This window comes from Sminthopsis crassicaudata, chromosome 5, assembly GCF_048593235.1.
Source record: "Sminthopsis crassicaudata isolate SCR6 chromosome 5, ASM4859323v1, whole genome shotgun sequence".
Lineage (NCBI taxonomy): Eukaryota > Metazoa > Chordata > Mammalia > Dasyuromorphia > Dasyuridae > Sminthopsis > Sminthopsis crassicaudata.
In genome coordinates this window covers 36,595,149-36,610,463 of record NC_133621.1, presented here as the reverse complement: position 1 = coordinate 36,610,463, position 15,315 = coordinate 36,595,149, and the positions used below count along the sequence as shown (strand labels likewise).

Sequence of the window (15,315 nt, the reverse complement as noted above, 5' to 3'; positions counted from 1 at the left end):
TTTTATTTGTCTTTATCAAGAGCCAAATTATGAATACGATAAGAAAAATAATGACAAAGTACCAAAATCTGCCAAATTTTAACATCATATAGCTGTCATCTATAAGACAAAAAGTTTGGTAGAAAGAACCTGAATTAAAGAATAATACTTTAACTGCAGATTTCAGTTATCCTTGTTAACATATTTTATTCCATTACTTCCATAGGAATTTAAGTTTCCTTGAGGCAGTAAATTCTAAAAGTGAAAAAAAAAAAAAAAAAAAAAAAAAGTAAGCTGCCTCATAATGAGGGGGAAAAATGGGGTGGAGGCTAGTCTTTTAAATGCAGAAACAACCTGAAAGAATTCACACTTTTTCCATCTGAGTATTTGGAATATAATTAAAAGAAATAAAAGAAATTTAAAAATAAAAGAAAAAAGAAAACCTTCAGAACAAGATTTTTCTTTACCCTGTTGCCTAGGTTTCCTAAAGAAAAGCACCTCTGCATCTAAACAAGTGATTACAGTTAGAGGGGAAAAAAAAAAAAAAATCAAAGATAAACAAATGTTCAAAAAATGTTCTGGGCAAATGATCCTCATTTTGCTGCAAGACAAAAATCTAATCTGACCAAATAGAAGTTGGGGATGCAAGAGAAGCAGCAAGAAACAAAAGGGGTCTCAAGGTTAGTGATGAGAACTAGAGAGAGAATAGAGCAGTGGAGTGTCTTGGGTTAAAGAAGTAATAGATGGGGGAGAAATGCATGGAAAAGCTATGGTTTATTACAGGGCGTCCTAAAATTCTTAGTGCAGTTCTTGGGTTTTTTTGTTTGTTTGTTTTTTTCTCCCAGAGTTTAAAACTGTTCTAAAGTCTTATAGGACATACTTTGAACTGAAAACAGAGAGTAGGGCTGAGTACTGGGATCAGGTTAATTGGCTAAGGAGTGAGCAAGGCTGACAGATGAATGCCAGATGAGGATTTATTTCAAAGACAGCATTCCTGTCCTTTCCTGGAAGGTCACAAAACTCTGCAGGGTGCCACAGACAGAAAAATAAAACCCGCTGATTTAGACTCTGAGGCCATATCAGCCAGGCCCTTGTGTCCCCATCTAGCTTTATTGTCTTGCTACTTTATTTTACCTAAACTCCATTCCTTTTTCCTTCATTTCCTTCACTCCCGCCCAAGACAACTACAGTTACTTTAATTCAACTCCAGGTGATAAACAAAGCTAAAGAGCAAAGATAAAATTTCAAAGTCCTAATTAAAGCAAATAATTTTGTCACAAGGCATGTGGATAGATGGACAGGGGCTTTTTGAGATAAAAATACCAATTAATTTAAAGTTATTAAGCCACAAAATCCATTCTGAAGGCTTTCAAGTCTACTTCTTAAGGGAATTTCAAATGTATTATTTATTTTAGTCATTTACAGAAGTTTTTCCCCTAAAATATTTCATTTTCCCCTATAAGCAATTTAATTTGTGATACACCCTTTATACTTTGTTAACATATCTAATTTGTCATGGAAAAATAATCTGTAATTGTTTTTCTTGCCTTCTCAATGGGTAGGAAGGAGCAAAGGAAGAGGGAAATGATTTGGAACTGAAAATAAAATTGATCCTACCCCTCTTTTCAAAAAACAAAAACGCAATATGAAACGCAGTTGCTTTTTAAACATACCTTTGGTGCTATTTGTGAAAGCTGTGGCACATCCATTGTATCAATTTCTTCTCCTGAAACCGACTGAGAATTTTTGGAATACAACCCCAAGCGACTGGCTGCAGGAAAAAAGAGATTTGGGGGATGGAGGGGGGGGGGGTAAAGAAGGTAAGAGAGAAATCAAACAGCTGATCACTACCATGTACTTAACAGATTCTCATTTAATCTTATTCTTATTTTATCATTCTGAATCTTTGGAATATAAAATAAATCTTTTAATAAAAGCATTCTCTCAGCAATACCACATGGCTACAAAATGATGCATTTCCTTATTGAGTTGTAAAATGCTACCATATAAAGCCCTTGGAAGCAGGAATCATTTTATTTTTTTGTCTCTACAGACCCAGAGCCTAGTACGGTGGCAGACAATAAGAGATTAATGCTCGACTGAAGGTAGTCTCAAGCGAGCCCCTAACAAGTCCATGGGAAAAGTGGCCTTCTCTGAGTAGAAGAGAGAGTGGGCCGGTCACGAGAGCCAGAGGAAATGACCACCACACAGCTCAGGCATCCACCCAACACCAACAGGCCAGAGAAAAGGTCGCCTCTGGTGTACTGGCAGATATTCCACAGACGCTCTATAGGCAAGGATTTGGAAAAAAAAGAAAAGGCACGGACAGGCTCAGCTGTGCAACAGAGAAAAGCCAATAGGTGAACAGGCTGTTCCACTTTTTGCTCATAGCATTTGAGATGCAGGAGGTACTAAGATTATGGATCCATTCATGTTTAATCTAAAATAAAAACTTAACCCAACTTTCTAAAGAATCTTAAATGAATTATCGATGTTATATTAAAAAATCATTACATTTCAAATTTAATTCAGTTCTGTTTGAATCAGTACAAATCTCTGCATGGCAGACAATCCCCCACTTCAGAGTGAGCAAACAGAGGGACTGAATGGTCAAAGGGATTTTCCTGTCAGTCAGGCTCTTCCTGCCCCCAAACTTGCTGTGCCATCCATCCTAGCTCCTCCCCAGGGAGTTCCCATCTGCCAATTCAGAAGGCCGATTTCTCTACATTCAGGAATCCAATTAGTTGCCAAGGGGCAAGTAATCCAACTAAGCAATGGTCACAGAATCAAGTGAAAATGATCTGTAATTGACACACATAAGCAGTATGAACAGATTATCTTGGTATATACTATATGCAAATGCATAAAACTTTTGAGCCAGTTCCCTTACTTTAATGAAATAAACATATGCCTCATATCTTTTAGATACAATTTATTTGTTCAACTTCCCTTCAGAGGCAGGTAAAACAAACTGGCCCTAACTCTCCTCCCTAATATAAGACTATAGAACCCAACATCACGTAAATGCCGAATGGCACAGTGCCCGAGGCTGCCCGGGGCATGAGCCAATGAGCCAATCTCCTCCCCATTCTGCGTGTGTGGAAATAAGGCTCAGGCGACTAAAGGGACTGACAGCTAATAAACAAAAGCAAAGGCCTCAAGCCTGGGTCTTCTAATTATCTCCGGGCTCCTGAGAAACAAGAACTGGCTCTCCTGATAAGGGTACATAAGCCAAAAGTCCACATAGGAGAGCTACTGGAGGCCTTCTGAACAAACTTCAAAATCAAGATGTGCTAGAGACCCAAATAGTGTAGCAACAGTACAGAGCCGAAGCCTCTCTCTGACCCTGCCATGGGCCTATTGTGGGACTTAGCCCAACACGGACCTGCCTGGGCCTGCATCCCCTTGGCAAGGCTGTAAGCAGAAGGGCTCTCAAGACTAATGTGCCCAGCAAAGCTGCAGCTGGCAGCAGCATCGTGATTATTACTGAGAAGCACAAATAAACTCGGCTAAGAACACCAGGATAATCAATAAAATGGCTGTTTTTGAATGCTGTAGAGTAATGGGATCCAAATGACTGCCTCGGACTGTTTTTCAGAGGGGGCAAGTATTTCTGAGTGCAAAAGCATCTTCTCACACAAACATTCACACTATCTGATGGATGAGCAACAGCTCCACTCAGTCATTTCTCCAACCCAGAGGTGCTTCTGTGAAGTGACCCACCACTTAAAAGCACCCTCACTGCACTGAACTGCCACAACATTTGAGGGACATGACAATGACCACACTGGACTTCCCGTACCAATGGCGATTGCAGTCTCCTGAGAGTCTCCCGTGACCATCTTTATGGACACTCCCGAGGCAATGAGCGTGGTCACGGCTTCTTTCACACCCGTTCTAGGAGGATCGATGATCCCCACTAGGCCCAGAAACGTCAGCTGTCCCAAGTCTGGGCCAGAAGCCAAGGCAAGAACTTTGAAAGAAAGAACAAAATTCAAAGAAAAGAAATATGAGTTCAAAGAAACTTGTTCAAATGTCACTATTAGAGTAGGAAGGATGCTACATAGAATGACAATGGATCAAGTAAAAAATTCCCATAATCACTTTGAGTGATTTTTGTAAACAACATTTGCAAAATCAAATATAGAAATATGAAAATCTAAGGCATCCAGGGACCTGGGTTTCTCCCATATTCTCCAAGAAACCTCTCCTCATCTCCTGAATCCTAATGCCTCTCCTAATTACAACTCAGTCTGTGAGACTGTTCACATGTTGTCTCTCCAGTGAGGCTGTCAAGACTTGTGGATAAGGGCAGTATTTTGCCTGTCTGTGAATAGTCATTGCACAGGAAATAACAGGTGTTATATAAATGCTTATAAACTTTACTTAAAATTAAGATATATTTTTTAAAAGTCTTATATGCTACTTTCCTTTTGAAATGAACTGGAGGAAAAAAATGGAAATTTTCTGTCCATAAAAAATGATGAAAAGGATTTCAAGAATACTTGTACTTCGAAACTTTAATTTAACAAATTTTAACTATTTTCTTTCTGTCTGTGTCTTCCACTTCCCTGTTTCCCCTTTTTAAAAAATTTAAATAAAGTATGAGTAACTGAATTAGATCTTGACCCATCAATTTTTTTTGGCAAGTACTGGCATTATCTCCATTTTGTTCCATCTTTAATTCCTCTTCATTCCCATTTTCCACAGGAAAGAAGTATTTTTCTTTTTGTTTATTTATTGAAAATAATTGAAGAATCTCCATTAATTTTAAAGGAGATAAATCAAACATTTTAAACTTTTAAAGTACTCTTAAAAATAAAAAATTTACATTTTGACGTAGCTCTCTGTTGAGTAGTAACCTTGATGGGAAAATTTTTCTTTTACTTCTTCTTCCAAAGAATAAGGAGTCTTGTGATTTTTCCTGAGAAAATTAATCCAATAATGGGTCTGTGGGAAAAATTTACAGGTTTCTAGGGCTGTCCCTCATCTATCTTTGCTCTCCAGGATTTGCCACCTGAAAAAACTAACTAAAATCCTAGTAAAATTACCCTGTTTTCTTTCTCTAACATCAGCCCAATTCACTGCATTGTCCAATGGGGGAAAAATGGTTTATGTGGGTTTCTTTTTCTTAGATGAAAGCCAAGCCAAGCCAAAAAAAGTAGGACCTGTGGCTTCTAATGCACCTCTTTGATTAAAAGCTGTCATGGAGGAAAAGCAGAAGCAGAATAAGAGACTGACCTTGGTTAGTTAGTTACTTTTGAATACATCCTGGTTTTGCCTCAACAGTAAATCAAAAAAGTTCCTTTCCCCTTTTACTTAGCAAAGCAAAACCAATTACAGAATATCAGAATATACTCCAAATTGGGGAGCAAGGCCCTTTCATTACATCATCACACTTTTCTGACCTTCCAAGCTTCTTCCATGTGGTAATTGCATCAGCTGAATCCACTGTGCTTGCTCACTAGCAAGTACAATCAGGAGTACCGACCTTGCCACAGGTGGCCCTAAATCTTCCTAAGTGATGGCTTAATCTGGCTGAAATCTGAAGAAATGGAGCCACAACCTGATATTTACTACTTAAGCATAAATGAAAGCAGGTGTCTCTCACCATCAATCTGAGCTTTAACATCCTTTTAGCCTGAAATTTTTGTGCCAATTGCTTGCCAATAAATACCTCTCCCGTACCCATGGCTACCAATAAGAAAGAAACATGTTTGCTTAAGACAGAATAGTGGATTTGGAGAATTAGAATTTTTGAGGATTAACTAGAGAAGTAGTTAAATTCTCTACCCCTATCGCTACAGAGAGGATCTACAATCTGCTTCCCAAAGACACTCTGAAGTAATCTGCAGTTTGGACTAAGTCTCCCTGAAGGAAGGGAAATTCCCAGTTCAAATAGGTCTTCTTTGTGAGCTCCTCAAATAGGTTCTCTTTCCAAAAAAACATGATCCCAAAGGTCAAGAGGGGGAAGGTGGTGCTAGTTCAGAATTATGGGACTGAAAAGGCTTTCCCACAGCTTCTCTCTAACAGGTTATGATCCTTGACTCAAAAGAAAATCCTCCCCAAATTCAGTCCCATCAGACTAAGAAAGCCCTGGCATTTTTAGCTAATCAAATGCAGGGAAGATGGAAATAAAAATCAATTTGTGGCTAGAAAACACAGTCTCAGATCTGGCCCTATTGCTGATAGCACATAGCAAGGAAAGGATCAGTCTCTATTCCTTCCTTCAATCTCCTGAAGGAGATGGACAATCTTCAAGTGAAGAATGGAAAAAATGTATAAGACATATTTCAATTATGCACATTCTCAATGTTCACAAAAATTTTCTAGCCCAAAAGAAAATTTTCCGAAAAAGATAAGGACATAGTTAAATCTCCTGGGCCTAAAGGATATGACAGTGAGGGGTCCCAAAATATGTTAAAAAATGATATACATTATAATAAATGAGGAAGAGAAGCTAAAAACGAGTCCTCCCACTCCTCCAAGGGATCTCCATGAAGGGGAGTTACCTCTCAATCCTGCGGAGCCCATGCTGGACTTCTCCTGCTGATACAAATCCTTCTGCTGCTGAGTAAGTGCCAAGGTCTGTCCTTTGTTGTTATACGTGGTACAATATCTAATCACTTGTTCGTAAGCACCCTTCATAAAACAAATTTCTGGGTTATCCTGAAGAGAAGAAGAGACATGACAAGGAGTAGAATTTCTACTAGATGGCCATGAAGCAGTACGATGCTGGCACCATGCTGGCTCCAAGCAGATTTTGGCTGTAAATCTCTGAATCTCCCTGGAAATGTTAGGTAAGAGTGACAGCCCCATAAAAGAAATTATCCCTACAAAAAACTATAGTTATAAGTTTATTTACATTTTAGTGATGCAAAAAATTTTGAACATCTATAGTTTACATGTGTGAATTCTTCACTCAATATCAGGGGTCCTTAACCTAAGCCCAAGGACTTAAAAAATACTTTGATAATTGCATTTCTACCTAATTCAATTATAAATCTTATTTTATACCTTTAAAACTATTATTATTTTGACAAAGGATCCACAGGTTTCACTCAATTTCCAAAGCGGTTCATGACACAAACATAGTCAAGAACTCTTACTCCCCTAGAGACAATCTTGTATAGTAGAAGAGAATTTTCCCCTGTAAGGCACAGGTCAAATGTGCAATTTCACTAATTCATGGAACCCTCACCCTCAATAATGAATCTCTCTACCAATACAGATCTACACAGCATGGGCCTGAGGTGACAGCTCTGTAAACACTTTATCACCAATGCCTGCCTGCAAGAGTCACAAGGACTGTTGTACACATTTCTACTTTTGTTACATGTATAACATGCAGAATTCTCCTGAGTTATATGGCTTCTTAATCCAGGATTAAAAAACAAAACAAACAAAACAAAAAAAAAAAAAAAAAACCCAAAAAAAAACCCAACCAGTCCTTTCTATTTCTTTTTTACATTGAGAAAATTGAGAAATTTTCATGAGATTTCATTGAGAATTTTCTGCAGTTAAATTTCTATTTCATTTTTTCTGGACTCTCCATTGTGCCCCTCTTCTGTAGCAAACTTGTTCCCAGGAGGTCTCCCTCTGTTGCAGGATTGAGTGGGCCTGGTCCTCAGGTCAGCCTACAGGTTAAGGCCACAGGCTCCAGGCTTCTCCTCAAAGAGGGGACTGTGATGAAAAATGCTCTCCATCTTCTAGGAGAAAATTGATAATCTCAAAGAAAAAAACAAAGTATGATTTTTCACATATATTACTGATATATTGCTTGCCTTCTTAGGGGATGGGAGAGGTTGGTGGGAGAAAGAAAATTTAGAAACCCAAAACTTTTAAATGAATGTAAAAATAAATAATAAATTGGGGGAAAGAAGAGGGTGGACATAGCACAATCCTCTCCCCATTTCCCATCAGCTACTCCAATTTTGGACTTCTCTGGAACTCTCATTATTCCCTGTCCTCCCCAACATTCTCCTGCCTCAAATCCACTTTTCTGCTTCCTTTTAGTTGTCATCCTGCATTAGATGTCCAAGGACTTTTGGGAAAGGAAGTCTCCAAGGCATAGCTGGCAGCTCTTTGGGAGTGGGCAGTATCTTTGTTTTTATTTGTATGCCTAGATTTAACAAAGTGCCTGACACACAGAAAGGGTTTAATAAATGTTCAATGACTGACCACTGCTCTCCCAGTAGGTGGAGTCTTTATGGGTACAGAACAGCAGCTACTAGATTCATCTGCTTTTGTAGTTTGTAATGCTAATTTGTTCCATTGATGGATCTCTATGTTCTTAGCCAGTGCCAAAATGTTTTAATAACCCTTTAGTAGTCTGATTGGTGTGAAACTGAATAAGTAAATCAATTTAGAAAGTAATATCATTCTATTCTATTGTCTTGTCCTGTTCTGTTTATTTGGGTCTGTCTTTATTTCTGGTCCAGGGGTGTGGTAGGTAAGCCTTCTAGGATTTTACACAGGATGCAGTCAGTTTAAATAACTTTTCTCTTTCTAGCTTTTCCTATTAGATTTCATTGATATTATATAGAAATGCTCTGCTCACAATGGATACTTATTAAGTCCACTTGCTGAATGGAAGAAAAAAAAAATCTACCACTCCTGCAGTTTCAGTGAAGTTGTGCCCAAGAATCCTGGGAATCGGAATGGTCACAAAGAAGGTGAGATTTGTCCCCGATACTGAAGCAGCTGGCTTAATGCTCTTACAAAGCATGGGCAACGAGAGCTTTTGGGAAACCCTACCTGTGACTCCTCGAGAAACTGGCAAAGGGAAGGCAGCAGAAATTGACCCAAATCCAAGGACATTGGGGAAAGGAAGCCTCCAAAGCATAGTTGGCAGCATATGCTTACAGGAAATATTTCTCACTGTATTTTATTTTCTAGGAATTTGTAATTCCTGCAAAGGTTGAACTTGAAACCCATTTCCTTTGATTATGTACAGAGTAATTTCATTAAGATTTTTTTAACTCTGTGCTGCTGGCTATTGCTGCTCACTTAAAAAGAAACAAATCAGAAAGGTTTGTTTTATTTGGAAATGAGAAGGCAGGAGGACAGAATAGTTTGTCCAACATTATACAGGTGTTGAGAGTAGAAAGGCTCTGCTGACTATAAATCTCAACTCTGACAGTACAGGCAAAGCAATAATTACCTGAGTGATTAGAGAGGAAAGGATGACGTGTGATAATAGTGGGGAGTTGTTAAAAGAAAGAGTACCTGCTGTGTTTTGTGCACGCACTTAACGGCCATCCACTTTTGCTCAGAACTGAAGGGATATTCTGCTTTTCTTATATAGTCCTGCTGAAGTCCATCAAGACCCATCTGCATAAAATACAAGAGGAAAAAGATCCTTTTCATCAACACAATCCTTTTAACAACATAAAAAAAGACATAAATTGCTTTCTAAATATACCTCAGATGGTTTGAGGATAATGCTAGAGACCAAGGCCAAAGGTTCAAGCTTTATCAATCACACATGGATTATTACTGTTACTACTACCACCAGTTAACACAGAGAGCACCTACTATGTACCAGACACTGTGCTAAGCACTTTACAATTACTATCTCATTTGATTCTCACAACCCTGAGATAAGGACTATTGTTAACTCATTTTACAGATGAGAAAACAGAGGCAGAGAGTACAGTGGCTTGTCCACAGGCACACAATAAAGTGCATGATCCCTCCTTCAAGGGCCCATGCTCCATCTGCTGGGCCCCTGCCTGCCCTCGAGAAGGTCAGTACGTTTTCAGTCTCTCTCAGGAGACCCCTCCTCCCGTTTCTTTTAGGGCCACATCTGTGATGCCATGGATCAGCAGCAAAGGTGAGAGGGTTTGATAACCTCACCACAAAGTTAAAGGGTGACTGCAAGCTCTGGGAGTCAAACAACATTGGAACCTGGGTCTCTTGGCTCCAAAGGTGGTATGCCAGTCACTGCCTGCAACCCGAGAGAAGGAACCCATGACCCCAGTTGCTAAGGGAGGCACAAACAGCAGCACTCAGCAGTCTACACCACGAGGCTGGCCAGAAGCCAGAGAGCCCCCTTGTGCACAGGAGCTGCAAATGACCCAGGCCAGAAAACAGGGCAGGTTAGTGCTTCTGAGCCTGTGGGCCTTAGGATCAGACTGTGAATGTGGCTGACCCCAGCCTGGGTGAGATGAGAGGGAAACACGTGGAAGACCAAATTAAAATAGAGATTCTTAAGCTAAATATGGGAGATTTAGGGGGAAAAAAAAATTCTGATAACTATCCTTCATTGTAATTGATTTCTACTGTATTCTATATTTTAATTTATGCACTGAAAGCCATTTTGAGTAGGGGTCTATTAGTTTCACCAGCTTGCCAAAAGGGTCTCATGAGACCAAGAAAGTTAAGAACTTCTGATCCAAAAGTCTCCTTCTTTCAATGTGGCTTTCCTGGGATTTAACTGAAGACACACACACACACACACACACACACACACACACACACACACACCCTCATTTCTGCTCCTCAGAAACAGGCAGCAGAACTATAGCAGCAAGTGCCAAACGAAGGAATCCATATAGGTGGTCTCCTAACACAAGGTATAGGAGGGGACACAAACTTTGGTATATGGTATATGGATAACTTTGGTCTGACTACACTCATTTGTTGCAATGGTTTTTAAATGGTAGGGAAAAAAGAAGTGAGGGAGCAGCTGGTTCATAAAAGAAAGGCCAAAAAAAAGGGGGGGGGGCCACTGAAACTTTTTTTTAATGTATAGAGAAGAAAAGTTCTAAATGAAACAAAAGTAGGATAATTTCAAATCAGGTGTAAAATTTAGTAAAAACATTTTAATAAAAAGCAACTAGTATGACATGGCAATTCACAGTTTTGTAGAGAATCTCTTATGTTCTGATCTGTATATGAAAATGCCTTTTTTTATTTTTAAGTTTCCAAATATATTTATCAAGATATAGTTTCCAAATAAGAAAATTATATCTTGATAAATATGGTATATGGGATTTTTCCACTATGTGACTCATAAGCAAAGATAAATGCAGTCCTGCTATACTCTCTCCAAGGACAAAGCATTAGGTGGTAAGGGACTAAAAGTGAGTAAGTTATAAACACATACCTTCATTGCAAGAGCAATTAGAGCTCCTTCTGTTGGCTTTCCCATTAAAGTGTTGTTCCTAATTACAGCATCGTTGCACACACAGCCCACCTAAGAGAAACATATACATAACTACAAAGCTATTAGAACACACCAAGTCATTTTGAAAAGTTACTCTCTTTCAGTCCCTATGTACTTGCCTCAACAATTCGACTAATGGATGGGTGATAGAATCCATGAACAATGTCCCCGTCCAGTATGACTTCACCAAACTGATTGTAGCCTACTCCAGTAACCTAAGAAATTATATAAACTTGCATCAAAAATACTGACCAGTACAAAGGATATGAACAGACAATTTTCAGATGATGAAATTGAAACTACTTCCACTCATATGAAAGAGTGTTCCAAACCACGATTGGTCAGAGAAGTGCAAATTAAGACAACTCTGAGATACCACTACACACCTGTCAGATTGGCTAGAATGACAGGAACAAATAATGATGAATGTTGGAGGGGATGTGGGAAAACTGGGACACTGATACATTGTTGGTGGAGTTGTGAAAGAATCCAACCATTCTGGAGAGCAATCTGGAACTGTGCCCAAAAAGTTATCAACTGTGCATACCCTTTGATCCAGCAGTGCTATTAGTGGGCTTATATCCCAAGGAAATACTAAAGAAGGAAAAAGGGACCTGTATGTGCCAAAGTGTTTGTGGCAGCCCTTTTTGTAGTGGCTAGAAACTGGAAGATGAATGAATGCCCATCAACTGGAGAATGGTTGGGTAAATTATGGTATATGAATGTTATGGAATATTATTGTTCTGTAAGAAATGACCAATAGGAGGAATACAGAGAGGTTTGGAGAGACTTACATCAACTGATCCTGTGTGAAATGAGCAGAACCAGGAGATCATTATACACTTCAACAATGATATTGTATGAGGATGTATTCTGATGGAAGTGGATATCTTCAACATAGAGAAGAGCTAATCCAATTCCAATTGATCAATGATGGACAGAATCAGCTACACCCAGAGAAGAAAAACTGGGAATTGAGTGTAAACTGTTAGCATTTTTTGTTTGCCTCCCCAGGTTATTTTTACCTTCCGAATCCAATTCTTCCTTTGCAACAACAACAAAATTCGGTTCTGCACATATATATTGTACCTAGGATATACTATAACATATTTAATATGTATGGGAATGCCTGCCATCTAGGGGAGGGAGTGGAGGGAAGGAGGGGAAAAATTCGGAACAGAAGGGAATACAAGGGATAATGTAAAAAATTACCTATGCATATGTACTGTCAAAAAATGTTATAATTATAAAATTAATTTAAAAAAATTTTTAAAAAAATACTGACCAGTAAAGAGAAAAGAACAAAGAGCAAAAGGTCGTGTTAAAATTAATTTATGCCACAACACTGCAAAATTCATATTCCTAGAAAAGTATTTGAATTTGTTCTTCAAACTATCTGAGTTTGAGCTGAGTTCTTAAACTCAGGATAGATTCCACTTGGTAGGTCTATCAAGTTTAATGCTTTCTTTCACTAGCAAAATTTAATTAAAATGTGAAGTAACTTCTATTAATGATCAATGAGATTCAATCTACAAGAAAGTATCACCATCTAAGATCTTTTGATAGCTGTTGTGTATTTACCTCATCTTATTCATGGAATATTTTAACTAGCAATTAATAATAATAATTACCATGTAATACTCATATGATTCCAAATTTACAAATCAATAATTAGTCATATGAACTGAAACAGAGTTAACATGGTACACTCTTAAGTACTTTCATCCTTCTATAGGTAACTAAACAATCTGAATATATAGGGAAGTTGATCTCGAAGTTTTCTTAACATTAAGCAATAACATGGACCAGAATCTTACAAGACATTACAGAGAGGGCTGGAATATGAAATGTTGGAGGGAATATAGATACCACAAATACCTCATGTTCAGGGAAAAAATGAAGAGCAAACCAGAATCCTTACTTCCCCTTGCATCAGGACATGTATGTTGATGTGTCCCACCAAACTTAAAGACATCACACAACTGTCCAAAGTAAAATTTTGCCCAAGTCCCAAGCCTGATTATCAATAATGTCATTTTACTATACACACAAAACCAATCAAATTACATCATGCTCTTAACAAAAAACGGCAAATCCTGGTAAACTGTTCGATGCTCATCTTCTTCATTTATGCCCTTGGCTCTAATTACATTGTTTGGTCACGAATTCCATCAATTATTCTTGAATTTACTTCTATAGAAAGGTACTATCTAAATCTTTTTACAGTTGTGGTGTAATAGCCTCACCTCAGCATTTACATCATATTTTAGCCAGTAATAATGACAACAACAATCAGTTGGTACTCGCGTCAAGGCCAAATAGAATTACAAACACTACTTCCTTCTATCAGACACAAAATCTAGTAAAAATTCCTTAAGGAACTGTGGCCCTCAGTACAGTACTTTATACATCCAGCTGTTCAAGCTTAGGACTGCCCTAAGATTTTGGGGACACCCAATATGATGTGTTCAAATACTTGTAGCTAAGCTACATAAATTCTTTAGAATGGCTAGAAGGAACCAGTTTTGCTGATGAAAAATTTAATCCTGCTCTGAAGAAACTTGAATTTGTTAGCAAGTTAAAATAAGATGTGAAGCTTCTTGCTAAATGTGTACTTTCAATGATAATGAAAAAAAGAATAGGATAACAAAGATATGTCTTCAGTAAAAATGGAGAAATCCCACAAGATACCTCGGCATGCTGGCCATCTGAAGTAAAGATATGAGTCACAGTCATTTCGTTCTTGGTCAGTGTCCCAGTTTTATCGGAACAAATCACATTACAGCAACCTTAAAGAAAACAGCACAGAAACATCAGAGAAGAATGGGGAGTAAATGGGGTGTACACAAGGGTTTTGAATGAACACAAATAAGTGAACTTGGAAAGTCAAACTACTCAGATGAGAAAATTACTTGACAAAAGGAGGTAGTATCTTTGATGCTCACTTGCACCTATGAAAACAACATAATGTTGGGCTTAGAGCTGTATTTTCATCATGTTTGTTTGTTTGGGGTTTTTTTTTAAAACATAGATTACCCAAATTTCCAGTTAGAATTTAAAAAACAATCAAAATGCAGACTCTTTTTCTACATTAAAATTTTCTTTTTAAATGCTTTTCCTCCTTCCCATTAAATTCTACTTTTCCATAATAAGCCTGTTTAATGAATCTGGGGATAGGACAGGCAGGATTGCAGTAGAGATAACTCACTAGATCTCTGGGACATAACCCTGAAGTGAGACATCACAAAGTGTGTGCTAGCTCAAATCATGACATTAAACTGCCAGACAGGCAAATTAAATTCCCAGTGCTCCTTGAATAACTCAGATACAGAAAAATGTAAAAAGAGGGCTTTAAAAGAGAAGGCTCCCAAAGAGACAACAGACTCGTCTTCCTGTTCATAGAACCAAGAGGAGCCACAAAATAGAAAACATCCCCAATGAGCCCGAGATGCCCAGCTCTCAAGTCCACTTTGTGTCAGTGAGTCTCACCACAGTCTACTTTTTTTTCCTTCAATATGAAAAAGAGTCTATGACCAGAAGGCTAGCATTTCTGTTTTGTCATCACCTCAGCATTCTGTATTCAGGCACTTTTTGCCGACACCAGCCTCCCCTATGTCGTCACAGGGGCCCACCCTCTGTGGCTAGGGCAGCAAGCAGAGAACCAAACATGGTCAGCGCTGATCTTGCTCATGAATTCCCAAGTCGGTGCCCTCAGTCAACATGACTTACCTAGAGTTTCTACGATTGGCAACTTCTTGACAATAGCCCTTTTCTTCACCATTCTCATGACGCCAAGAGCCAGAGTCACAGTGACCACAATGGGAAGACCTTCAGGAATGGCAGCGACAGCCAGACTACAACGGAAAGCCCCACATCAAATAAAAAGCACACAAAATGGCTTTCTGCATAAACTGTACGAGTCACTTAAAATAGAATAAAATCCCAAAGAATTAGTGCAACCAATCAATGCCTCCAAAGACAAGCCATAAGAAACCTCTCTTCCTACACTCCTTTGCAGAAAGAAGGGGGAGGTCCACATGTGTCATACATTGCACATTTTCTCCAATTTCTCCAATGTACTGAGGAGTTATGCCAGTGTCCCCTCTCTAATCTTAAATGAAAAAATACTTTTTGTTATGTGGCATGGCTCACTGAGAGGGGGGAAG

At 38.5% G+C, this 15,315-nt stretch overlaps 1 protein-coding gene across 7 annotated transcripts in view; it reads right to left on the bottom strand.

Moving 5' to 3' along the window:
• The window catches only part of ATP2C1 (ATPase secretory pathway Ca2+ transporting 1), a 221,473-nt gene that overhangs the window by 14,224 nt on the left and 191,934 nt on the right, over positions 1 to 15,315 (bottom strand). For all 7 annotated transcript variants that reach the window (XM_074270895.1, XM_074270897.1, XM_074270891.1 and 4 more), the window contains 8 exons: positions 14,879 to 15,003; positions 13,841 to 13,938; positions 11,269 to 11,364; positions 11,090 to 11,179; positions 9,208 to 9,312; positions 6,492 to 6,648; positions 3,782 to 3,952; positions 1,653 to 1,750 (listed from right to left, as the gene is read on the bottom strand). In XM_074270895.1, the coding sequence (XP_074126996.1) occupies positions 1,653 to 1,750; positions 3,782 to 3,952; positions 6,492 to 6,648; positions 9,208 to 9,312; positions 11,090 to 11,179; positions 11,269 to 11,364; positions 13,841 to 13,938; positions 14,879 to 15,003 (940 nt within the window). The remainder of the gene's footprint in view (positions 1 to 1,652; positions 1,751 to 3,781; positions 3,953 to 6,491; positions 6,649 to 9,207; positions 9,313 to 11,089; positions 11,180 to 11,268; positions 11,365 to 13,840; positions 13,939 to 14,878; positions 15,004 to 15,315) is intronic.